Source organism: Phalacrocorax aristotelis, chromosome 5, assembly GCF_949628215.1.
Source record: "Phalacrocorax aristotelis chromosome 5, bGulAri2.1, whole genome shotgun sequence".
Taxonomy (NCBI): domain Eukaryota; kingdom Metazoa; phylum Chordata; class Aves; order Suliformes; family Phalacrocoracidae; genus Phalacrocorax; species Phalacrocorax aristotelis.
In genome coordinates this window covers 11444408-11472011 of record NC_134280.1, presented here as the reverse complement: position 1 = coordinate 11472011, position 27604 = coordinate 11444408, and the positions used below count along the sequence as shown (strand labels likewise).

Here is a 27604-nt window from a genome sequence, read left to right as displayed (position 1 = left end):
AGAGGGAGGATTCTCTACTTTATTACATCCAGTCAGCATTTTTTTCAAGAATCCATTGGAGTTTTGGTGCTGATTAATTAAATTTCTTAACTTTCTGTAATTAAGTCCAAATCTGTTTACCATCTACTGCATGGTACAAAATGCTGCTACCAAAACCAAATGGATCTCATCACGTCTGCAGTACATTAAAGTTGTATTCCACCAGTTTCTCGCATAGTAGCTTAAAAGAAAAACTGGAAGAATTCCAAACACTTCTACAATTTCAACATAATAATAAAGAAAGAAACCCCTCTGGTTCTCCTGAGACCTTTTGAGCTACTTAATACAGTATATGGATGCTAACATTGTGCCTGCATCCAAGTCGCAGAAACACTGTATACGTAAAAACAACGCACCCCCAAGTTTCTCAATGCACTACTTGTATGTACTTTGGGGTTGAGGGAAAAGAAAGGAAAGAGGGAGAGTTCTACATCTGGCTTACATCAAACTATCAGATATTCAGTCAGTACTTACACATCCATGTGGTGGCCAGCACTCTGCAACCCATCCCCCATCTCCTTTTCTATTGCACTCCACTCACTGTAGGAAAAACAAATGAGAAACAACATCACACATGAAGGGTAAGGGAAGTTAATAAGCTGCATCCTGTATATAGTTTCTTTCCAGGTGACACCTGAATGGAAATTGCCTCAAAGTTAGGCTTGGCTGAACTGTTTTCCTCCTCTAAGCAGGAACAGTGACAACGTGGCAAGGCTATTTATGGCACTCAAACAATTGTCCCTGCCACCTAAACTCATCCTCACAAATATACTTAGTTTGGGATTGGTTTTGAGCAGAAAGAGTCTTGTTTAAATAGCTAAAACCCAATTAAAAAAAAAGGTACTAGCACTTAAAATGGCGGGGAGAGGGAACTTTCTAAAAGAGAATTTGGTCTAACATGCTCATCAAGAAGAAACTAAGCTTTCCAGACCTGCAACACATCAGATAAAAGCCTTTCATTCCAAAACCAGAAGGTGGGATTTGACATTTGCAAGCATTTCACTGCTCCTGAAACCATTGTTGTTTTCTGTTTTCATAGTAGGCTGATGTTTAGTTCTATTTAAAATTCAACTTACAATCGTCTCATTACTACCACTACCTATTCACATTAGGGAGATCATTTAGATAAGGGAGGAAACAGAGCTACAATAAAGATAACAAGAGACCTATTCTGGACACCCAAGTACATACACTGTAATTTTAATTGTGTTCTCAGCTTTGTGAAACCTTATGCGATTTCTTAGTTACAAGACATCCACAACTCTTTTTACAAGAAAAAAGGGGTTCCTTCTATTTCACATAAATTATGTCTAATGCATCTATTCTGTCCTTCACTTTCTCATAAACATTCCACTCTGCTGATGTTGACATTTGTTTGTCTTTGTGTTATTACAGAACTACACCTAATTTCACTTTAAAACCCCCAATGAGAAAGACATCTGCAATCCATTAACCCAGAGAATTAAATTTAGCACTTGAACAGTGTGCAGAAGCAGGAGGTTTTCCTTAACCAGAAGTTTAGATTCTTTAATTCTCCAGTGAGATGGAGAACTTGAGCATGCAATTCACTCATATAAATCAAAAAACGATTGGCAAATTCACTTTAAAAAGGCACTAAAATTGGATAGATATAGCTGTTGATTTTTAACCCTTAAAATGAACTTGAAGCTTTTCAGAGACAAGTGCATGAAAAGAGGTACTAAGTTACTTTCTGAAGAAACAGAATGCCAATGCAACAAAGGTCTGGAACACAAAACAAAAAGCTAAAGTCTTCCACTTGAGACTAAGCTCAGCACACCCAGAGATCACTATATCCGACGCAAATCTCATTAGAACTGCAATGTGAAGTTCTTCAAGGCAGGCATTTAAATGTTTCAGATGTTGTTATGCTTTTCAAAAGCATAACAACATAACCAACAAATTCCCTACTCTTGCTATATATACACACACATCTCCTTCTATGTACTTATTTAAAAAAAAAAATGTGTGAACTCTTACCTGAATACTCTTCCATAGTTGCCATGGACTTTATAGACACCATATAGCCGGTCTGCTACCCTCTAAAACGTTAGAGTCAATTTTCAGTCATCAACATTAAGTGCAATTGCTTTGTGAAAACCCATATATAAACTTCAAGATAAAGCCTTAGTGTTTTTATACAGGTAAACAAGATTAGGCCCAAATCTAATCTAAGCCACCACTGAAGGAAAAAAATCTATAGCATTAAGTCTTTGAAGACTGAAGTCACAGTCAAGGCTATATTGAAAAGTAACATTTCAAGAATTTCTTAGGAAGAACCCATGTATAGGATATGCCTACGGAGACCACAAATAATCAAATTACCTTCAGATTTTGATAACCAGATGTAAGGCATAGCCTCCTTCATCCAAATAATGGCTGAATTTATATACACACCTGCTTATTTAACATAAAGATGGCAAAACAAAAAAGTCCATCCTCTCACCAAAATTGTAGGGAAAGCTTCAGTAAAATTCTAACAAGTGACTTGATTTTTCCATTCAGCTCAGTGAAACAAAGGAAAGGAATCGAGCTATCCATTGCAGAACTTATTGCTCAAGCTAGAAATGCCATTTCAGCTGTTTGGAGAGTCAGTACCTGCTGCAGCCAGCACTACAATGCTGGCGACAACCTCAGAAGACCACATGTACACTCAAGTGTGACTTGCAACCCAGGTAATGCCCTTGTAATTGTGATGTACCACCAATGAATGAGACTGAAGTTTGGTAAGAGTTACCATTATTGGTCTGTCAAAGCAGTAAAAAAGAAACATAAGCAAATTGCCCAATGGATCTCATTTGCATACAGCCCTGAGAAAAAAAGGCACTGTCAGTAGAATACCACTGATTAATCCTCTCAAGAACCTCAGCTCTACAGGGCAATCAACCACCATCCTCTGCCAACAGCCTCCACCAAAGATTAAATCCCTTTTAGTATGTTTAACATACTAAAAAGCAGTATCATGCTCCGCATTATTGGAATTGTAATTTCCTAATTCCTTTTTGTGACTTTTAAAAAAAAACCACCTTCCATTCTCAACTCAGAGTATCTTGATGCATGACATAATTGTTCTCATCATTAGAAAGAACATTACTCGTTACAGATCGAAGAACAAGCCAAAAAAAAGAAAAAGTGTGCTGGAAAGCATACACGATTGATATGACAAGCTCTGGAAAACAAAGTATTATATGTCTGACCAGAATACTGTGTTTTGGGGCCCTTCCCAGCCCAGACATCCAGCAAAAGCAACTTGTCTGCTGAGTAGAGAGAAGCAGACATCTTGATCCTCTTTAAAACACCTCCCTCTGATATGTGACCATCAGGGGAGAGGACAGGTTAGCAACATGCATGTGTCTGATCCCCCAATGACTGTCAAACTCAACCACCACATTTGGAACTCTCCCCCCACCGAATCTGTACAAAGTCAGCCCTGCCCCCCGCTTGCCATCTCCTGCCCTGTGCTCCAGAGCCAGACTCTCGCAGGCAAAATTGCCCTTATTCTAGAGCACATACGCCAGTTCTCCTGACTAAACAAGAAATACTGCCTTAGAAATAAATTATACTATTTGTCACGACACACATGGGAAATACTTACAGCTCTGACTCGCAGAAGGTGTGATATGACAGACTGCAGTTCATCGCTATAGTGTTTTAGCTCAGTAAATCTCCTGGGAGCAGGAAACAGATAGTACATCATTAGCCATCATGAAAGCAAGCTTTCACAGAACGTAAGATAGAGCCGCAGCGCTACAGCCAGCGAGACAGAGCCTGGATTATGTTGAGGTGGAATTAGCTGAAGGACTCCTAAAGAAGTGACTGCAGGGTTAAATTTAACTAAAGTGAACAACCCAACACTTGCATAACTGCTACTTTTTTACGTAAATGTACTTTAACGTATGCATTTGTACATAGAAGTGATACAATGTTGTAAATGTAAAGTTTCAGAACAATTTGAGAGATAAATTTTTATGAAAAATCGTTAACTGAAATTACTATATCATCGTGTTGGGATTTTTTTAAAAATAGAATTTATGAAAACAAGCATGAGTGAATAGGAAAGCTTCAAATAAGTATAAAGCCAAGATCTGCTGAAGCATACATACTTCCCAATAAAAATCTATTCACACTTCTGACCTGACAAAGATACTTTACTTTCAAGCCACCATCCAGCCAGTTTTGAGTATAACCCTTCAGAAGTTCAAGGAAGCATTCACAATTATCACAATCCCTCTAAAGCTAAACTGTACAGTAACTGCAACTAGTTACATATGGAACCCTACTGAGACCTGTACCTGCACAGAGGAGTCACACAAGGCTAAAAGAATCAAGTCACTACAGCTAGCAAGGTACCAGTCAGGTAACCCATAGCAAGTGGCCACGAGCACACTGCTGGCCTACCACTACTGAGAGAGAGAGAGGCATTTTATCAGCCACCCCAGTTAGGCCTTGGTGGTAGTTTAAGTTGATAACACTTAATTTAGCTCATGCTAATCATGAAGCAAACGCAGCTGCCACAGCTTTGCTAATGACAGCTAACCAATAAAGCCAGAGCAAGAGCCACGTCTGTATATGTAAATCCTCCCTGTTACACGCAAGTCTAATTCATGACCTACTTTGGTACAAGAACATATTTCATCCAGATGGGCAGCCAGAAACAACTTTATCTAAATTACTAAACAATGATCTGAAAATAAACACAGAAGAACACAACTAGAATTAAGGAATGGGAGACTAAGATTAGCCTTCCAGGTTGATGTTCAAGCATAAGAAAACCCCCACCCTTTACCCCTCCTCCCACCACATGCACACAGTCAGGCTTTGTATTTCGGAATAGTTTGTACCCAAGAGGTTTTACTGAAATGAGTCAGGTCACTTGTTTTGGGTGACCAAGTATGAAATTCCAGGGTTTTTCATTTAACACCTCTTGTTCCCCTGCCAGGAAGTCTTCCCCTAAAATATTCTCCTCCTTACATTCAGGAAGTAGGAGCTTTATTACAATTTCTAATATTTTTGATCTCCAAGGAGCATCTTTTATAAGATTATGACACACACAGGGTTAAAGTACATAAAAAGATTTAAAAGCCAGCAGAGAAACTGTATGGGAAAAATAAATATAGTCATTGATCTGCACAGCGGGGTTTAGAGAGCAATCTTTTCAGTTTACACTTTATAAAACATGCACCAGGGCTGCATGTCGGACAGCTGCAGACACATACAGTGAAGATATTTGAAATAATTGAACTAAAAACAAAAGATTTAAAAGCATGCCTTCAGCTCAGGAAGACTCCCATTTCCACTCCAGAAATTTATAATGAAAAGTTTTATTTATCCTGTTTTGTGGCAAGAAAGCTTTTAGGAATGCCGTACTCCCTGAAGGCAAGAGTCAGGAACCTTAGAGAACTTTCAGTATCCTGGACTCCAGCAGCAATACATCTTCACCCACGCCAATTCCTCCTCCATTAAAAAATAAAATAATAGTAATAATAAAAAAAAAAAATCACCACTTCAGAACCAAGCTGTCATCTTTTTACCGTCTCAGAAAACCATAAACCAAAGTAATGCTATTTTTTGCCCCATCTTCTGTTAAGGCTGAAAATTTTACAAAAATAATTTTTCAGGGAAAAACTGTTTCTAAGAGGCTGATGGTGTTGCAGATCAGAGGTTTATTCCTCAAATATTTGCTTAAGCCCTACTCATTGCTCATGTAAAAACATTACATAATTATAAAGTAATTTCCAAGCTGAGTTTGGCAAGGCACACAAAAGGATGTTTACTTTCCAGCGCATCATAACAGTAGAAGTGTGAAACGACATTGTTTTGGCACTCAGTAACTGAAGCAAGCCTAGCACTTTTCCCTTGGTTTTACTGGTTCTGCAACATTACCAACAGCCCAGATATTTACTGAGCTATTAAAGTAGAACTTCAGACAAAAATGAAGAACAGATCAGGTCACATTTCTGTAGAGGCACCACCAGGCTGCTTCTCAAAAATATCTTTTACGGTAATGGCAAATACTAAAATTTCATTTACAGTATTTCAGTATAAGTTATTTACTTTCTGCATTTTACTTGGCATACTCCTCCCTACATCAGAGAAAGTAGTACCATTTTGCTGTCTTGTGAAGGAAGATATTACAATAACAGAACTGTTCACTAAAGAACAAGCCACTTGTACAACTAACCAGACAAAAAAGGAGAGGTTGGTTTTGGGTTGTTTTTTGTTTTTTTTTTTTTAAGAAAAAGTAAGAAAGCTGCCTTAGGAAAGGATTTAGTGTTTCCTAAAGAAAGCTTTCATCAAGAAGAAAGCTATTGTTTTGATTAAAGCACAGAAAGAGAACAAGAGGATGGGTGCTATGAGGCCAAATTAGAGGGTTCTGCAGTAGATATTAATTTACCTCCGAGTACCAGAATACCACATTTTTATCACCATATAATTACATCATTAAAGATATTTATTGCTTCCCACAGGAGGAGGTTTAGTTTCCCATCTACAGTTAAACTCCTAGAGCAGCATCCTTTCAGCTGCTTGAAGCTCCTCAGGTTGCTCCAAGCTGAAGGGTGGCAGCCCCACAGCACCACAAGGCAATCCAGACCAGGAGCTGAAGCAATTCTTTACCTGGACCCTTCCTAATCCAGGAACCTGAAAGCCTACACTCCACACAGCAGTCAGGTCTTCTGTTTTGGCAAGGTATGCTTGCTGAACCCACTTTACCACCCAGTCACACAAGCACGAAAGGTAACGCAGAGGGGCAAGACATCAAATTCCAGGCAGCTCAAGCTAAGTGTGCTAGGCAGAGCAAGGCACTATTCCTCCTGTTAGGGCCATGCATGCTATGCTAAAAGGCCCTCCCTGAATTAAAAAAAAACAACACCAAGTTATGCTTATCAGTTATTTACTAAACAACTTTTATCCAAAAGTTCAATTTAGAAGTTACGTAGCTGGCAGAACAGAATAGAAAGCATGCGCCATCCCTCTTAAGCAGCGTGAAGTCTCTATTGAGAGATAGATTCTCAAGGACTATTTTTGTTGCAAGCCCTTCCTCATGTTTTCCTTGTATTAACTCTTTTCCTGCTTTTTACCAAGCCACTTCTCACAACAGCTTTGTTTTTTGAAATATTGATTTACCTCAAAAGATAACAGTATATTCCTCATCTCAGCCTTAACTAGTCTAGCCTGCTTATGCCTACAGGCAGACTACTGGCAAAGTTTTCCTCCCATGAAAATAGGAAAAAGATAACCCCTACTAGCCACAGACAAGATGATCAAGGATGAAATATTCAAACAAGGGGCCATTTTCACCTGTAGCTACTGAGGGAATTGCTGTCTTTCTCTCTCATTCGTTAATGTTATCCTTAATATTAAATCTTAGCTAAAAGCTTCCTACTGCCACAGAAGGCTGCAAAAATAAACAGAATAAAATAGGAGAGACTGCACCAATTCCCAGATAAGTCTATGAAGAGATTTAGAAAGGTATGTACCCTCTCACATCCTTAACACCACCCATAGATGCCACGGCAGTACAAAGGGAACAGACAACCAAAAGCAGTCAGGCACATGGGCTCTCCCTAAACAGGATCTCCTATTGCCACCACTGGACAGCAGATGAACCCAGAAGGGCATTTTGTACAGCTCTCCATTGCCTATAGATGGCAAACAGCAACATCTCTTTACCCTATTGCTACACACTAATGTTTTTAACTATTGCAGAAGTAGAAACTCTCATTTTACCCTCCTCACATCACCGAGGGTGTGATGAACCTTCTGCTACACACCCTTACACTTCTGACCATTTTTTTTATCAGCAGATTGCTCTAGTGCCTTTCCCAGAGCTTCCTAAACCGCAACAGAGCTGAAGTGACCTCTGGACTTCCAAAAGCATTTGTGAAAACTGGCAGCTTGAAGAGATCTATGAACTGCAACACCAGGTTGCGTGTAACCAGAACTGTACACTAGCAGATTTTTGGAAAGACCTACTATCAATCTGTATTCTGTTCACGCTTGGAAAGATTTCTTTCCAAACAAATATTAAGAGGTTCTTTTTCTGGGTCTGTTTTTTTCTCCTATTCCTTCCTTTTAATCTAGCTAAAATGAAAGACTCATTTTGCATAAAGTGATGGTATTTTTCTGAATGTTTCCTGCTCCTAGAAACAGGATTTATCAAACCTTTTCACACTACCTCCTTACTGGGCTTCTGTTAAGATTTGAAGTGCAGAAAGATAATTTTTCTTTTCTGAATTTATTCTAAGGAGATAGAATATTCTGTCATCTGAAGTTACAGTTGTAACTGAAAAAGAGAAAGGGAGGGAGGAAGGATGTGGAATCTTACTTGTCTGGGTTTTTCACTCTGAATGTTGCATTAAGAGCTTTTAATCTGGAATCTGCCTGAAAAAAGGGGAAAAAAAGCTTTGTTAATTTAATGCAATTAAATTCCAGTGACAAAAAATCTCAGTCTTCTGGCAGCATTATTAGAAAAAAATTCTGCCTTCCTGGCATATTTAAATCTTCAACCATTGAACAAGTTGACACCAGCTGCTCTGCATGTCAGTTTTTTATTAAAAAGTCAAAAAACTACGCTATTTTTGTGAACTAGGATGTAAACAGTATCCACTAAAATTAAGCTGGTATAATCCAAATCCCACAAAAGTAGTCCCTTCTTAAAATATTACACAAATCACAGAGTTAAGATATACAACCCTACATTCTTTTTAGATGAAGCAATTAGGTAACATAAGACCATATGGACAAACTATTTTATATTTTTCAAACCAAATAAAACTGGTGGTAGAGTGACCTCTATATGCTCTTTATTACTAGGAACAGTTCCCCAGTGAAACCAAAATCTTATATATGGTGTTCTCTTATTTTATGACTGGCTTCACAGAATAGATGTAATTTGTATATCAAAATAGAGCCATTTTTAATGCAATGTTCTTTTCTAAAATAGCTCATATATAAGTCTGTACAGAAGAAAGTTCAATACCTAGTTAAAAAAGGTAGTTTGCTACTTTACTTTCTGAGATGTTGGTTTACCAATGACTGCAATAGTAGCATTGAATCCCTCTAAGGAGAGTTTTGGGTTTTTTTTTCCAGTTTAATTGATCATTAGACTATGCAATGGGTATTCACTCTTAATATGACACCAATACAGATGAGATATCCCAGCCTTATCTAAGGAGGTCCCACAACACCACAACTTTTCATTTCTGTATGGCATATTTTACATATAGCTCACTCAGGGCTCACCTATACTGCATGAGAACTCCAACTCAGGTAAAATGGCTCCAGTTTACTTTTGATCAAAACATCCCTCTTTCCATTGAAAAAACAATAAATAACACATCTTGTGAGGTGTATGAATTTCTTACAGCGTACTCTTTTAGGTAATGGATTGTGCCACAACTGCTAGCAGTAAGTTACTCCGGCAGTACTTGTTAGTATGGGATATGACACAGGAATATTTTGCGCAGTTACAGCCAACTTAGAGCTGGAAAAGCTATTTTGAATTTGACGGTAAGAGGAACAGAGTGTTTGCCTAAACCAAGAACAGAGTCCTTCCTTTAAGGCCCTTTCAGTAAATTTTACAAATGAGACAAGCGCAGTTTCAGACTATTTCACCTCCCACTGCACTGGAGCTGAGCAGAAGATATCCATATTTGAATATCACTGCAAGTTCCTTTTACCTGGAACCACCCCCATATCCGAGGGACACTTAGGACAGCATCCAAGTTAAAGGAAAATCAGTTTTTCTTCAAACTAGGATGAGAGGTACTGATGGAAATCTTGCTAACTTTAGTTGTCCTTCTTCCAACCACCAAACAACCAATACAAAATATAGTCCACAAACCAAAAGGTAAGTGAATGAAGCCTGCAAGACTATAACTGATACTGGAAGTAAACAGGTTCATTGTCACTGCTACGTGTGGTGCTCCTGTAAGACTATCTTGCAAAGGGAAAATGAAGGCAGCATGGGGAACCTTGTCCAAGATAGCACAAAGAACACAAAACACTGCAGTAACTCCGCCCCTAGCCCAGGCTTTATGTTTATTCAGAGCACTCCACAGGCTTGTATGGCCTTGGACCTCCACTGCTCTATCCCCACAAGTCACTACATATGCCAGTTAGATATCAGGTCATTCAGACCCACCTATGCATACTCCTCACACATTAACAGTCTGAACACCTCCTAGGTACACTGATATTAAATCAGAGTCCTTCCCTCTAAGTAGCTATTTCACAAAATATTTATGTTGAAACAGCAGGCACCAAAGCCATTTCAGTTTGTTGGGACAGCATACACATCCAACAGGTTTACACTTGAGAAGGATCACATCCTACATTACAGTTACAGGGCAAGTTTCTGCCTTTTGTTTCAGACACAGGTAGTGCTCTGAAGGAATGGCTCAGTAAGTACACAAGCACTGTCAGGCAGGAACCAAGATCCTGCCAATGCTCAGCTGTCTTAGTAGGGTTATTTCTTTCTTGCCATTAACAGCACAGTAACTCCCACACACCACCTTTTAGCATTTTCACCACACAGAATTACACTGTTAGAAAAATGTCCAGTCCTAAACTTGATTTAAGACTAATACGCACAAGCATTTTAGAGGTGAATTCCCCATGAAGTGAGGTATAGTCAAGGAGTTTTTCAGACAGTTAATTCCTACTATGATCCTATAATCATTTAAGTAAACTAAAAAGATGGGGGGTATTTTCTCCTTCCTGAAGGAAGGGTTAAAATCCCAAGTGACAAATCCCTTAAAGAATAAAATTAAGTGCTGGGGGTGGGAGAAAGGAAAGGCATGATTTAATGATACAGTTGGCAGAGTAAACAAAGTCTCCAACATCAACATCCAGCTATAACATGCTACACTGCATTAATGCCTAATTTAAAGTTTAGTTAGCCTGGTTCAAACCCTTTGGGACAAAAGACACATCCTGCTTTAATCCATCAGCAGCAGAGACAGCAGCAGCAGCACATAAACCAGTGGTCTGATTCTAGTCTATGACATGTAGAGGTTTGTCCTCCAGCATAGTGCCAAATAACTTCCAATCTTGAGGATTTTATACTTCGGATGTTGAATAAAGATGCTTTTTCCCAGGCTTTTGCAAGAATTTATTTTTCTTTCCTAAGGAAAAAGGAACTATAAAAGGGAAACTATATGCAAAATCAAATCTAGAAGGAAAATGGGACTTGCTCATCTCTCATTTAATCTACAGTATGGTTTCAGGTAGGCAAATAGTCCCAGCATTCTGCTACGAGTTTTCTTTCATATACACACACACCCCTGTATGCACTCCTGAACATATATCCTGCCAGTACAAACTTTCTGAACTCCTGTGAGTGTAAGCTGAAATAAAAGATCCGTTGACTAGGAAAACACAGCTTGAGAGCTTTACGTTTTTTGCATTATGAATACTAGCAATGTGCAAGCCCTACCATGATGGAAGAGAATTTTTTTCGACTTAAGTTATCAACGTGAAGTGTCAGGACCAAACTTCCTCAGACATTGAGGATAAGACCACCAGTGATTTTCTTTAGCTCTCACTAAGAATTATTCACAATAATTCCTCACAATCTACCTGATTATTTGTGATTTCATGAAAGTTAATCTCGTTACCATGAAACAAAAGCTCAGTGTTTGTCCCCATATAGTAACTTTTCCAGACACAGCCCAGCAAAGTATCAGCTTCTCACAGATTCTTGTCCTGTCCTTTGATCATTTATTCTTGCAAGTCTTCCACCGGTTTACCCAGCCACAAACTCACTGATATCAATGCGGATAGTACTACTTCAAGACACATTCTGTTAAATAGTTAAGGGGCACCAAATCCATCTGTCTTAGTCCCTTTCAGCAACTTATCCTTGTAGAGAAGACCTACAATTCAGACCCCTTTGGTTCCCCCTCCCCTCCCTTTTCTTTTTTTAACACCTTGCACCTCTTACCAGGCTAAAGCTGACACGCATCTTTAAAGCAACCCAAACTAAACTGACAACATACAAAGGCACTGCTATGGGCTCAAGTTCATTAGTTTTAAAGCTTGTAAGGATCATAATTCTACATTACTAGCAGAATTACATGGTTGAGCATCAAACATAGGCACGTATTAACAAGCCTGCTAGAGACCTTAACAACTGAAGTCTTACCTATTACATGCGAAGAACACCGTTTTTTGTAGTTACAAGTATATGTAAGGCAAGGCCTTTAACTCATTCTAACAGCAAACAGCCTTTCATAAACAGCCTAAGACATGTTTGCTGGAGTATTTCTTTGTCACAGCAGTCATAAGACAATTGCAGTAATTACCTTTAACTGAAATCCAGTCTCATTCACCACTTCTTTCCATGCACCTTCCTAAAAATACAGGAAAAGAACATTCAGTTAGGGTGATTTAAGAGTGCCACAGCTTTTGAAAGTCCTTATATCAGAAAAGCTTCTCCAGAAAGCCTGAGTTCTGCCTAGAGCTACCTTCCCATGTCTTTTCAAGAATAACATGTCATGATGTTGTGCTTACATACTAACCTCCCCCAGAAAACTCTCCCCTCTTCACTACTCAATTACCTCATTTTATCAACTAGGGCAGGAGCCATACAGCTTTGTCTAAAGAAGTAGCTCAGCTCTTTAGAAAGAAGGCAAACAGCATCCTGGCTTGTATCAGGAATAGTGTGGCCAGCAGGAGTAGAGAAGTGACCGTGCTCCTGTACTCAGCACTGGTGAGGCCACACCTCAAATACTGTGCTCAGTTCTGGGCCCCTCACTACACGAAAGACATGGAGGTGCTGAAGCGTGTCCAGAGAAGGGCAACAAAGCTGGTGAAGGGTCTGGAGAGCATGTCTTGTGGGGAGCGGCTGAGGGAACTGGGGTGGTTTAGTCTGGAGAAGAAGAGGCTGAGGGGAGACCTTATCGCTCTCAACTACCTGAAAGGAGGTTGTAGTGAGGCAGGTGTTGGTCTCTTCTCCCAAGTTACTAGCAATAGGACAAGAGGAAATGGCTTCAAGCTGTGTCAGGGGAGGTTTAGACTGGATATTAGGAAAAATGTCTTTCTTTACTGAAGCAGTGGTCAGGCGTTGGAACAGGCTGTCTAGAGAGGTGGTAGAGATACCCTCCCTGGAGGTGTTCAAAAACTGTGTAGACGTAGCACTTTTGGGACATAGGCATGGTGGTGTTGCATTGGTGGCTGGACTTGATGATCCTAGAGGTCTTCTCCAACCTTAATGATTCTAAGGGTAGTTATTATCTATTGCCTATTAGATTATCAGCAGCTCCAAGTACCTTTGCAGCTTGAGGCAGAGAGCATACAGAGAACATACAGGTGACAGCTGTTTATAGTGCACATGCAGTTACCTCGCTCATGTGCAGCGGTTGGTTGTCCACCATTTTCAGTTTCCATACACTGCTTCATCTACATACTACACCATGCTGGGGTAAACATCTGCTCAGTCCACTATTTGGGAATCTCTCATCAAAGCACAGGAAAAACCAAACATCCAACACCTCATATTGCAGAATGCAATGCTTTAGCTGACAACTGGATCACAACCTTTGTGATAACATATTGTATTGGTTTTGGACCACAACACATATGAGTGGATCATGATTCAAACCGCAAAGCTATCACAGATATCACAGATATGAATATCAGATATTCAAAGAGTGAATTGGAAGCCAGTACTGTCTGTGCAGCCAGCCGTATAGCATGGTAGCTAGGAAAGAAGTTCCCAATATGCTGCTCCAAAGAGGTGGAAACTCTCTCTTAGGATCCTGAAAACTAGACTGGAAAAAGTCATAAGGTACATTAGAAGGCCAATTGTACAACTGCACTGGGCTGTTAAGAAGATGTTACAGGGACAAGCCTTTTCTACCTCAAGTTTATTCACATTGTCTATCCTTCTTCTAGAAACAGAAGAAGCTACGGGTCAATGGGAGGGAAAAAGAACAGAAGGACATTATCTTAAATAAACACTAAAGAATGTATTTAGAAAGCACATCACTTTACTATACCTGTGTTAAAAATGAATAAAAGATTTTGTCTTGGCAAAGAACGGGATGTGAAGCCACACGTAACAAGAAGTTTTCCAAACCGATTCTTCTTCTTTCCACAAAATCTGGATCCATATTATCTGCTGATAGCTTATGCCAAACAAAGTCAGCCTATTTAAACAGAAGAGTGTTAACAGTAAATAAATAACAAACAATACAAAGCAAGCTGCAGCCTCAGCTTCCTTACCCTTTTTTCTGGCAAAGGTGGAACAACAATATGTGGGTAGGTAACTGACAAGTAATTCCTCAACAACTCAAATTCACTGTAACGTCGCCACAGGGAGTCCACTGGGGCGCACTGTCCCTCACTCTGGGACTCAACAGCTCTGAAAGATAAAACAGCATGTTTGAGCATTAGTAAGCTATCGCCTTCTCCCTCGTACCATCAGTACTATTATAGCAAAGGCCCTAAAAATAGTCATCCAGTAATGATTACTGCATTAACTTGCCCATAATCTAAAGTAACCTTAATTTCATGTCTACGTACTTAATTTAAATAAAATTTCTGCCTGATAGCACAATTTTTTTTAGGAACACAGGAAAAGTCAACGCAGTTTCATCATACCACAAACAAACAGGTAGGTCGCAGTCAAGTAAATAGTCACACAAGTGACTTAGTTCACTTCACTAGAGAATTAGACATATTTGTCTTGGAACAGTGTTAGGATCCAAGCCAACACGATTTCATGAGCAGCTACAACAAGGAATTTACTATTCAGTAGGAAAGTCTTCACTTCAGAGGGTAAAAACGGTCTTGCCTGCAACAGCTAGAACAGGTAAAAATAACTAAAAATATTAAAAAATTTTAAAGGATATTTTTCAAAAAACAGCAAATTTCAAAGCACTTCCTTTCCCTCCCTCCCTCCCTCCACCCCCCCCCCCCCACTGATATCTTTTTATATTTAAAGACTAAGGACATGCAGTCTAACAAACTATCTAAAGATAGGGTAAGCAGGTACAAAATTGATGCATCTGAAAATTTCATCAAAAACTTAAAGTCAACATCACCTAGCAAGGGGCTAAAGGAATTTTATGTTAGTATATAAGGAGAAATCATGGAATATTATAGGATTGAAAAGTAAAAAGTCATTCTTCATACAAGGCATTTAAAGCAACAGAAATACTTTGCAATATCATAAAATAAGTATCAGGTCAGTAATGCTTCTTGGCAGTTAGCGCATGCCAGAATAAACACAGAGAGAATTCAGACAAGGCACTTAACAGAACCCAGTGACGTCTGTGTCTACCCAAGCTCTTATATTAAGTGACTAATTAGCATACAAAGCACTGGTATAAACCAACATGAAACGGTATTTGCTATGTTATGAGATTATCACGGATTAGCTGAGGTTGGAAGGGACCTCTGCTCATCTGTAGTCCAACTCCCTTGCTCAAAGCAGGTTGCTCAGAGCCATGTCCAGTTGGGTTTTGAGTATCATCAAGGACAAAGACTCTACTACCAAACTGGGCAACCCATTCCCATGTCTGGCTACATGGCCAAACATGTTTGGCCTATATTTGAATTTGTGGCCACTGCCTCTTGTCCCTTCTCTGTGTATCACAGAAAGGGTCTGCCTCCATCTTCTTTACCTCCCCCACCAGGTATTGACACACATTGCTAAGATCCCCTGAGCTGCCTCTTTCTGAGGCTAGACAACCCCACCTCTCAGCCTCTCCCTGCATGTCAGACGCTCCAAACCCATAATCATCTTCATGGCCCTTCACTGGACTTGCTTCAGTGCATCCACATCCTTCTTGTGTGGCAAGCCCAGAACTGAGTGCAGTAAGCTAGGAACTACAAGTACTTACTTGTATGGTACTCTGTAGGATAGGGTACTACATTATTTCTTGCAGCAGAATTCAGGCTATGTAGTTCTTGAATTCATAAGAACCCTCTGGAGTCAAGTTTTTAAATTGTTTAATTATCACACAATTTTTTTTAAACTATTCTTAACCTACAAGGTTGGATTTCTAGCGATCTTACTGAAAAACAAAAAATCCCACTCCAGAGTGGCCCCAATTATTTGGTACACTTAAACAAAATACACAAAGCCGTTGTCATCCATTTCTGAACTCTCAGAGAGGAACAGTCTTGCTATATCCTCTTGTTTACAAAACAAAACCCAAACAAACAAAAAACCTCCACAAACCATGGTTACATCTTGAGATGAAGTAATGCAATACAGATTTATGCAAAAGGAATTTTTATAAATGAGTAAGGCAGAACATTTTCTATATATCTATCCTTGCCTGGTGGAACGACATTTATTCCAGATAACTGACTTTGTAGTTTTTAAAAAAAAAAATCACAAGGAGGAAGAAAAAAAAAGGATGTATTCATAAGCATCCAACACAAACTGCTGCAGATTAAAACTGTCTGAGACTGACTTAAAAAAAGGTGAGCACACTACTGACAGCCACTAAATTGCACTGGCAACACACCACAGAATGCTTCTTCTCTATTAGAGTATTTCGATCTAATGAAGTTGTAACTGCAACCACAAAGTTCTGAAGAGGGTAAACTTGGCATAGCACTGGGCTGACAGGCTGTGCAGTATTCTTCCTACAAAGAACGCTGCACAATTTAAACATTTCAAGAACACTTCAGTAGGTATCTAGTGATTGTACCGTCGCTGAGTTGGAGGTAAACTTAAATAGATAAAGAATTAAGCTATTATGTTCTGGAAGATTAATTGTCTAGTTGAAAGCTGAAGGCACAAACCTCACTTTCCTAGAGGAGAAACTCCCAGCAGGGTTTGGTAAACAACCTGGCCATTCAAGACACTCACAAAGAATTACTTCAGAATTAGGGATCCTTTTAATCTCCAGCTTCAGAGGCTATCAACCACTTGCACTGACTTACACCATGGGTTTCAAGAGTCCTACATCTGCATGGGTTATTAACAACCCTTAACCAAGACTGCCACCATCAATATATCATATGATTATGTGGGCCCTGTCTGAGAATACACTGCACAAGGAAACATTAATAGGGAGATGGGAAAAACACAGGCTGGAACTGCCCTAAGAACCCAGCCACATCCCAGGAGGACCCATCTGTGCTGCAGATACAGATGTTGCTGCGCCAACACAGACACCAGAGACTTACCTAGAGCTAGGCAGACACATTGCAGAGAGTGAAGCGGGCTGCAGCCACCCGTACTCTAAAGGCAGGAAGATTACTGATCCAGATCTCAGATCTGGAACAAGGAGGTCTCCGTACCATAATGCATGTTCTGTCAGGCAACAAAGAAAGGAAGGAAAAAAAAACAACCCAAAAAAGACACCCAAAACCAACAAAAAAACCACCCAAACCAAAACAAAAAAAAAAAAAACACAAAAAAAACCATTAAAAAAACACTGCAGGATGCATTTGGTCCATTTCTATTAAATGTCTGTCACTCCTATGCATAACCATTTCCTGGCCACAGCAAATGCAACCCTGGGACTGGCACAGGAGTTGTGTTTAACTAGCTCTTCTTTCCAGTTTTGATTTTTCTGTAATATAAGAGTTTCATTACTCATCTTTTTAAAATTTAACTGAACTTTAAGACTGACTGCATCACCTTGTAACTAGAGGCAAGCTGGATGTGCACACTCTACTGACAGTTTATGGCAGCCTAACACATTTCAGACATACAGTAGAGTTACAGAGGCTTAAGAAGTTACCACCAAAGGTAAACTACAAGAACAGTTCACTTTATTTTTTTAAACATCATTCTTATTTTTCTTGTCAATATGAGCCCCTATGGAAAAAATGCTGCTACCCACAATTATTTTTCGTCTCCACTTAACTTATTCTATGGGCTTACACTGCCATAGGCAACTTCAAATACAGTGTGTTCCACCTCCTAAGTACCAGGTACTCAGAAAATTTCATTGGCTGTTTCATTCCACAGCAGTGTGTACTTAAGTGTGGTCTTCTGCCTCTAACCCAATCAATTCCCAATGCAGTGCAAGCCTGATCTTATATTTATCACTTTCTGAATAACCTATAACATCAGTGAGGTCAGCACAGAGAGGAAGGAAAATGAGTTTATCTTTCAAGGAAGTGGCTGGTCCAGACATTCCTACTTGGCTTTCAAATGCACTTTTGTAGAAGTACAACTTCACAAGATGTTAGAACTATCCCAAATTTTGGTAGTACACACATCTGTAACTCATATCAAATACAATTACAGTAATATACATTAGTAGTATAAAGTTAGGTAGCTCGTCTTCCATAGTTGATTTGCCTTAACTCATCCTGTTCTGGCTTGCCATTCCTCCACACACCCGTTTTTGCCAAGTCAGTGTCATGTAAAAGTTCATCTCTCTTTTTCTTAGAGCTCCCAATTTCTGCAGTCAAGAGAGTCACATTATCATTTAATAAGCTTCAATAGTTTTAACACCACAAGTGTGAAAAAAGAACTAAAGACTTAGTGCTCTGCTACAAACTAACAAGTGGAAGAGAAATTAAATCAAGAATGTCTTTAGAAATTTAAAAGTGACTTCACAGATTCAAGTCTGGTTGGAGAACTACATATACTCTACCTCCATAGTACAGATTACAGGTTAGAAGAGAATAGGCTTACGTTTTACGTTCCTATCCTAAAAATATTGAAGGAAAGCAAACACATGGATAGGAATATCACATATTGTAATAGTATAGCACTCCATTTATCATTCATAAGGGTTCAGGTCAACACACCATCAGTAAGCTGGCATTGTAAGAGATAGTAGCCTTCTGACAAGAGAATGTTCCAGTGTAAATTATGCTCTTAATGCTTCATGACTGTTTGGCAGAGTTAATTATAAACTAGAAGCAGCAAAGACCATGTGGAGCCTTAACTGTGCAAAAAATTATTCAACATGCCTGTTCTATCAGCTTTGTATTTGTCAAAGTTAACAAGAACACATCAGTTATTTGAAAAAACACAATAACTGGAGTAGTAACAGTCCACACAGACAAAAAATATCATGCAGAATATTAAACAGGAGCCAAAATTTTTCAAAGGTCATCTAGGAATGTAGCACTTCAGCAGGGAAGGACCACAGCTTTATAGAGAAGCCCAGTCCTACATCAGAACAAATCATCACTACTCCACAACAGAGATGGAGGCACCCCGTTACTTGAAGTTTTATGCCCACAAGGGGCCTCAAGAACTCAAGGAGGAAGCACGCAGACTGCCAGACCAGACCATGCCACTCACCACATCTTCCCTGCCCACGCTGAAGAAACTAAGGAAGTTTAATAAACTTAAAGCCTACTGTCAATTTATTCTGACAAAGCAGATCTGCGGACAACAGGCTAGGTTTCCCTAAGTCCAAATTAATCAAGCTTTACAACCCTTACGACGGACACACAAGCCTCACATACCCTGAAGAAAAAGATTAAATTACTACTAGAGAACCTTCAAGGTCAAACCCGCCCACGTAGTTTGTTCTTTTTTAAACAGACAGCATCTGATAAAATCTCCTCAGCATATTCCGAGTTAAGCAACCTGATGTTGTTTCTCTTCTCAAATCACACTTCCTTTCTTTATTCTAATGCACATTTATTCTTGCTGTCTTAGAATTGTGAAACACACTTTTTTTGGTTGTAATTGTTGCTTTTATCTTTATATAATGCAGTTCTTGTTTTGGGTGAAAAGCAGTTAAGAGACAACAGGTGAAGGGAGTAAATGTGACAGCAAAACAGGTAGACAGACACTTGTCCAGAGAAGCATTTGGATTTTTTCTTTGCCCAACATCCCATTGCAAAAAGCTGCACCCTAACAGTTGCACCTCGGCAGGAGTCTGCCACCATGCTGCCCTTCCCTGCAGGAAGGAAATCCCTGCTGCCTCTGCAGCACCTGCTCTAGTTGTTTTCTCAACAGTCTGTGAAACTTCAGTTTAGTGACTTTTAGTGACCAGAGGGGGAAAACAACATTTCAGGAGTGAGCTGTGTAACGCTCAAAGAAGCTATGCTTTTTAAATTAGCCCACTTTAATAGATTTAATACACATTTTGAAATTATTAACACTAGATTAAGATTCCTCCTTACACCCAGGCTTTTATAAAGTAAAAGCAGCCACATTCTGCACTCTAGAGTGTGCAATGCTGCAGAGTTGGGTAAAGGAGGGGAGCAGCAAAGTTCTTTGCAAAGCTGTGGTAGTAAAGTACCATAAAGCGCACAGTGATGAGCTTGTGTCCACCCCCCTACCTTCTGAACTAGGTACTAAGAGTTTGAAACTGCATGAATGGATTTGGTACAGGCAAGCAAGATGCGAAAAATCTTTTTTTTTTTTAAATCACACCAAAAATGTCTCCACCTGGTTATACATGAGACCATAAAATATCACCAATTACAAGAGTATTTCTCCCCAGGAACCTCATCCCAGAAAGGAAGTAGAAATCCACAAAGGTACTCATTACACTTAATACCTTCATTACCATCTAATTTTTTAGGCCACATTATGAACTCCACCATTAAATGCAAGTACTGCAGACCAGTTTCAATTAAGATTATAATCACTTGTTGACATTCGGTCAAACTTCTCAATTTGTTTTGGTTTTAAAAACACAATATAATACTTGTACAGTTTTCAGGCAGGAAAAACCATATGTTTCCCCTCTAAGTACAGTTTTAACAATGCAAGTTATTCATTGAATGAACCAACCTGCCTGAAAAAAAAATTAAAGACAAAATTGAAACCTTCAGCTTTTACATTCATAACTGATGTTATCATAAGTGATTAGAAGATTACATTACTCCAAAAGTCACATTCATTTGCCGTAATTCAAAGTGCCAATGTGAAAACTTTAGTCCATCTAATTAACCTCTTCCCATTTCCCATTTTAAACTAATTATCTTAAATGAGCCATTAAACAATTCTGGATGCAATAAAAAGAGGAATGGCTGCAAAATATTAAATCAGATGAGAAGGAAATACATTGGTTTATTTCCTTGTAAAAGCAATCACCTCTTCAATCGCAGAAGCAGTAGCTTTGCTTTCAGCCTTTGACCTTCCATTGTATGAGAAACACCACTTCCACTCCCCTGCAGCGGACAAGGTTCACTCTCTCTGTGGAGAAATACCATTTTAGAGGGCTGAGAAACTTTCTATTAGCTATTTAGAAATGGTCTCTGTATTAAGGCCTCTCGACAGACAGAACAGCAATCATTATAGATCAGCTATTTACTTTGTAATACAGCAGAAGTTACCTGGCAAGCTGAATAACAAAGAGGCAGTTCTCCTGTAAGAAGATTTTTCAGTCAGGTGTTTCTTATTTTTTTAATACTGTCACCCAGTTTGCTGTATTTAACTAAAATATACATCAGCTCAGCAGGTTAATGATTCATAGTGTCAATTAAGTAAAAATCAGCAGTGTGTTTTCAACAACTCCATTGTCTTTCAGCTCCTGACTCTCCCACCGAAAGCTCATGCTAAATTCAGACCTTTTCCTTTTTTCGTAATACCTCCTTTGGAGAGAGCAGACAAGTCTTCCTGACTCTCAGTGACCTAAATCTGCATTTTGTTGTTTTATTAGAAGAAAACATACCTCTGTGGGCATTCATTCTGTGCCTCTCCCCAGGAAGTGCATGCCTGAGCCCTTCGCCTAGCCCAACGTGGAACAGCGGACTTTGGGAAAGGAACTCAAACTGTAACAAAGGAAAAACTCCTGAAGTCCCATCGTGCAGCATTGCTACCACTAAACTGTGACCTGCCTGGCTACTGATTTCCAAGTTAATTTCTCTCACAGAAACTTTCTTTAGAAGTCCCTACACTTTGGATGGGCAATCCAAGGCATTAAGGGAGAAGCAGTAACACCATGGCACAACTTAACTAATGGAAAACCTTCCAAATGCTGAAAACAGAAATATGATTAGTAACTTCCCCAGCCATACTGGGGATGTAACAAGCAAATATACTTCAAAAAGAAGTAAAGATTAATAGGGCTGGAAACCACAGATCCCACTATTAAATAGTCAGCTACCAGGCTGCACAAAGTTGTTTTACTTCTTCCTAAAGCCACATTTAAATTTAAAAAAAAAAAACAACACACACAAAAAGCAAAACCACAAAACAACCCCACAACAACCCACAAACAAACAACCCACACCCAAAACACACTCTAGTCGTCATACTGCGTGACTAGGATAGAGATCTACATCAGCAGTGACAAAAGCAAAGTTACCTAAATGGAAGCATCTACTACAGAATAAATTGTTTACTTTAAAGGAGAACAGGAAAAAAAAAGGCAACCCTGTATGTACTATAATTAGAAGTCCATCAACACAGAGCACTTAGAGCACACTGAATACTGACTGACTTTCAGTGCTGTCATGAAAAACAATGGGTACAAGACCAGGGTTCAAATTCTGGGTTTTATACTACCTCAGTTCTTGTAGTTTCATGCAGACTCTGGTATAAGGCACAGCTGCCTAAGTTTCTAACGAGGAAGCAATCCGGAATTTAAGTGAGATCCTGGATATTTGCAATTTCTCTCACAGAAAAAGCATGTGATATGCTGAGCACCTGCATCTCAAGGAGGAATATTTAGCTACACATCTTAATTTTAACAATTTTTACTTGCCTTAATGCCATTTCCCACAAAGAGGTGGAAGTGTTCCTCTGTTCTCACAGGGAAATATAAAAACTAAGTTATTTTTAAATAACCATATAGTTTAACGGAAGCTGTGAAACAAATGGACTTCAAGACTAATTGAACGGAAATAGCTCACCACAAAAATCTACTTAGCTAATGCAGAAAGGTGTAAGCCAAGAATAAAAGAGATGCTTTCAGGAAGCACAACCCTTGGAATTTGCTGAGGCTCTGCAGTCTACAGCAGCAGAATTTGTTTTGTCTCAAAGAAAAAGATCTACATGGAGGTGTAATATCACTTGAAAAAAAAAAAACAAACAAACAATAGACATCTTTTTATTTTGGAAAGAAAAAAGGAAGCAACACTCACTTGAAATTTGAGCACAGTTTCATCACCACTAATGAAACTAACGTGTTAAAAGTTTAGGTACTCCTGTTCTGTAACAAATATACAGGGGTTGTAATTGCATCCATCTTGTGTCTCTGGTTTACCTAGATGCATGCAATTCCTCAGTGCAAACTGAAATTAAAACCTAGATAGCAGTAATGGCAGAACCCTGGCTGACATAAACGTATGCAACTATTAAGTGATCTTCCTTTTATATTACTAAAAACTGAGTTTTATTCTTCAGCTACAAAATATCCTATTACCCACACACAAATTGCTGTGAAGCCCACCTACGGCTACAGGCTCAGCAGGAAGCACATTTAATAGCCAGCAATTATATTTATGCAAGAAATTTTGCCTTCTCAGCAAAAGGAACAGAGAACCTATTTTATTAGAGATGTGACAAACCCACATATTCAATAGTTCTGTGACAAACATGTAATTGGTCTTGGTATTTGCTGACCACAGAATAAAATAAATCTTAATGAAAGAAAGCAATCTGGGCAGCAAAATACAGTTTTGCCACTATGAAAGAACCACTGGGAGAGACCAGCAGGAGTGAGTCTAAAGTAATGTAAGGATGACTGGGAAAGGAGATGCAGTCAGCATGTTCTGGGGCTACATAAAGATGCCCCCAGAGCACACTTCCCATCACAGTTAGACACCAATGATTCCAATTTTCTTCTCTTTTCCTTCAGGAACACCATTAAAAGAAAAATAACATTACTTATGTGAGAAGATGTGATCTTTAATATCAATACACTGTAAAAGTATTTTTTAAACATCTGAGTAATTGCCAAAGAGCTACAATATTTGAAAAATATAACATGCATATTTTTGGATTTTATCCTTAAAGTGTAGCAAAATACAGTAAACATATCCCAACAGATCTGCAGTTAGCGTGACTGGTGTTCCCCCTCATCAGTTAAACAAGTTAAAAAGCATTTTACCTAGTAACTAGAAGACTTATGCCATAGTATTACAACTTGAACTCTTCAGAGCCTTTGCAAAATGCAACTGCTTTGTTTCAGAAGGTTTTATCTGTACAGCAGATCATTCCCGAGGCAAGGTCCAAAGCTTTAAACTATTAATATAAACATGAGAGAGACAAAACTCCTAATAAAGTCTAATTTTGAAATTCTTACTTCAGCTGAGTAACATGATCCTGAATAATGGGAGTCATCTGTGACTGGGAAGTAACTATAAGTTAGAAGAGATTTTAAAGCTTTGTTCACTACTCAATACTTAAAATTGCAAGTTGTCTTTGTGGCACCAAGTGTGTTTACCATACTTGTATTATTAATCTATGTAACATAAGATTATTGAAAGCAGTAAGTTTTCCAGTGAAAGTTCAAGCTAGTATAAAGGAAGGAAATACTTAATTAACCCTAACCCTTAGAGCATCTACAAGGATTATGTGGTGATCAGATCAAGCAAAACACAAATATTAGCAGAGCAGTAAATTTTGACCACATGACATAAGTCATGAGACTTCTTTATTTTCTTGTGATCCCAAACAAGCCTAACCATTCCTTTAGACCACAACGTACAACCCCTCTCACATACAGACTCATATATATGTAGATAAATTTATCCAGTCCATGCCTAACAAACAACCAAGCAGCTGCTGACACCATATTAAAGCAACATCTTTCCAGCAAACATTTTTCCACCTAGCTCCAACTGAAGAATTACCACTGTATACAGTTACACAACACCAGCATTAATACTGTATTGGAGATCAGACGCCAAGTTTTCATGGGAAAAGATCCTCACAAGCAGGCTGATAATCACATAACAAATCATAAACAAACTAAATCCTCTCAACTGTATCTTAACATTTTTTGGGGGAAGGAGAGAGAACCTGTTTAGAATGACACATCCACGTACTCTGAGAGCACGCTCTCTTCACCCACCTTGTCTCAATGAGGTAAGCGGTGTATGTTTCTTGCATGTTCATGGCATTCCTCCCAGTCCGTTTTTCGGCTTCCGAAACAGTGATTTCCATTTTTCTTGCCAAACAGTCTTCCATCTTTTTAGAAGAGGAAAATAAAGATACATGTAACATTAGCCATACAAGGCAAAGGCTACTAACCCTGCCTCCCCTTCTCTCACACCACAGTTGTTCAAATAAGACAGGTCCCTATAGGATAAAGGCACGGCTTCATTTTATACCCATGTTCTGTATTACATTTGCAAATGAAAACAGAATACCTGCTTTTGGGGGGAAGAAAACAAACCCCAAACTCAACAGCCAACTTTGGATACCAAAAGCCATCGTGAGCCAGGAAGGTACAGAAAGAAGAAATATTCTTTCTTACAGGTAAGAAACAAACCTTTTTTAAAAACAAACAAACCAACGCCTACACTCTCTACCCAAACACTTCCCAACTCCAGGTGAAATCCTCCTCAGGACACCTGGAACACATGTAACCACCCCTCCCCTTTCACAGGAAACACAATACATCCAGACCGAGGTGTCTTAATCTCTCAGAAGAGAATCGTTATCTTTTACACATCGGCAGGCAGAAGTCAGTCAGGACCACACACTCACCCTGAAAAGGCAGAGCTGAATTGCGCAGGGAGAGGGAGTTATAGGTGAAATTAAGGGGGCGACGAATTGAAGATAATTAACGAATAAAAAAAAAATAATCTGGCACTAAGGATGAGTGCGGACGGCACACAAAGCCCTCTGACACCAGCCAGAATGGGGCTGGAACGAGGACCCGGCAGCTGGGAGGGCCAAGCTGCACAGCTCTGCCCCGAGCTCCCCGGGCAGGGGCTCGGCCCCAGGCAGGCAGACTGAGGGCTCGGCCCACCTGTACCCCTTCCCACCGCGGCGGTCAGCGCTGAGCTTCCGCCCGGCCCCAGCCTCCGAGCCCCGAGCCCCTGCCCGCTCGCCCCGGGCCAGCGGCCGGGCAGCACGCTCAGGAAAGCCCGGTGCTCGACCCGCCGGAGTAGGCCGTGCCGCGGCCAGCGGTCCGCGGCAGGGCGAGAGGGGAGACGCCGCCCCTCCGCCGCCACCCCCCGCACCCTCACCGTGGCGGCGGACTGCTCCGGAGGCGGGAGGCCGCTGCAGGGCGCGGCGCCGTCCTCCTCCGGGCGGCTATCGCTGGGCTCGGCCTCGGCGCTCTCCATGGGGATAAGGGGCTCGGCCGCCTCCCTCCGCGCAGGCGCTGAGGCCGGCTCCAGCGGGCAAACTCATCGCAGGTCCTAGAGAGAGCGGCCGCGGCGGGAGGGCGCGTCCGTGTGTCCGCCCGGCGCTGCCGGCCGAGGCAGCCTCCCGAGGGCTGAGGCCAGGCCGACCCACTGGCCCTCGACCTTTCCCGGCCCGCCGCCGCGGCTGATACTCATCGATTGCCTTGAGCTGAGCCCTTTCTGTTGGTGTCCTGCCCACCTCTCTGCCAAAAATTGTGGGTACCCGGCGGTGGGCACCTCTTCGTGAGGTACCGGGTGGGTAGAGACACCCCTTCGTTTTAACGCTCTGCTTCCCCGAAGCTGGGCAGGCTGAGCCTCCTGTCCAGGAGAGGGGCAGACCTTCTGTCATCCCCTGGGCGCTCATCCTCCCTCGAACAGTTGTAAATGTTTATTTCTAATATTTATTTTTGTTGTTGTTCCTCTCTTAGCCCTCAGGTCACTGAAGAGTTTCTGATGCAGCCGTGCTGCGCCTTATCTTCCCTCCATAGCAGGACAACTTGTCATTTTGCTTTATAGACTCTCTTCCAGCAGCTGTTAACTTTCCCCCAGTATGTTTGTTAACACTAGGCAGGTGGGGTTATTTTTTAAAGCCCACCAGCCTGTTATTTCTCCACTCTCCTTTACAGGCAGCGAAGGAGTCGGTTGTGCTGTATTTGCTTTTTCTTACCCTCCCATCTGCTCTGCCTTCTCCATCAGCTCCCTCCTGGCAGTGGTACAACATCCAGAACGGTGTTCTCCTGCCCACCGTCCCTTCCAGCTAACACCAAAGTGTGTCCCGTCCCGCCACGCTTCCCCAGGAGGTACCTGAGTAGCTAAAATCCCCCGAGCAGAGCTCTGGGGAAGCCTCTGTTGTTTATTTGATAAAAGCCACAGCTGTCTCTTTTCTTCTCATTGAGCAGGAACTCAACTGTGCTTTCCTGTGATTCTTATTCCGTCGTTCTGGAGAGACGTTCAGCTAGTCTGCCCTGCAGCTCCTACTGAACATCAGTTAATGTATCATGCTATGTATATATGTATAATATATATATACACACATACACTTTCACTGGTGCAGCCTTTGGGTTTATTCCCTCATGACATTGCAGTGCCCACGCAGTCCTTGTGGGGCCAGCAAACTGGACAGAGCTCCTACTTATTCCTCATACTCCAAACATCATTTCGGACACTCAGGAGCAGTCCCATCGTTCTCTGGTTTACATATCACATCACTCCCTTGAGATTTCCTGGTTTTGGACCAGGCTTATGTCCTTTGATTCAAGCACTGCATTTTTTATTATTCACATGTAAATTTTTTTTCTTTTCCTGCCCTTTTCAATCCAGGTTAAAGGCCACCTCAGGGGATTGAAAGTTGATT

The 27604-nt window shown here is 40.4% G+C and overlaps 1 protein-coding gene across 4 annotated transcripts in view; it reads right to left on the bottom strand.

Annotated features, from left to right (window-relative positions):
* Window positions 1–27005, bottom strand: part of SNX4 (sorting nexin 4) — a 36643-nt gene extending 9638 nt beyond the window's left edge. Inside the window, exons 1-10 of one of the 4 annotated variants that reach the window (XM_075092980.1) lie at window positions 26918–27005; window positions 24969–25084; window positions 21041–21142; window positions 14284–14422; window positions 14058–14207; window positions 12363–12410; window positions 8384–8439; window positions 3653–3725; window positions 2038–2099; window positions 514–579 (exon numbers count right to left, since the gene is read on the bottom strand). In XM_075092980.1, coding sequence (XP_074949081.1) covers window positions 514–579; window positions 2038–2099; window positions 3653–3725; window positions 8384–8439; window positions 12363–12410; window positions 14058–14207; window positions 14284–14422; window positions 21041–21142; window positions 24969–25084; window positions 26918–26971 — 866 coding nt within the window. In that variant the 5' untranslated portion in view covers window positions 26972–27005. Of the gene's footprint in view, window positions 1–513; window positions 580–2037; window positions 2100–3652; window positions 3726–8383; window positions 8440–12362; window positions 12411–14057; window positions 14208–14283; window positions 14423–21040; window positions 21143–24968; window positions 25085–25606; window positions 26069–26091; window positions 26308–26917 lie in introns of those variants that run through there. The other 3 variants (XM_075092979.1, XM_075092981.1, XM_075092982.1) reach the window with 3 other exon arrangements.
* Window positions 27006–27604: the final 599 nt, after the last annotated feature.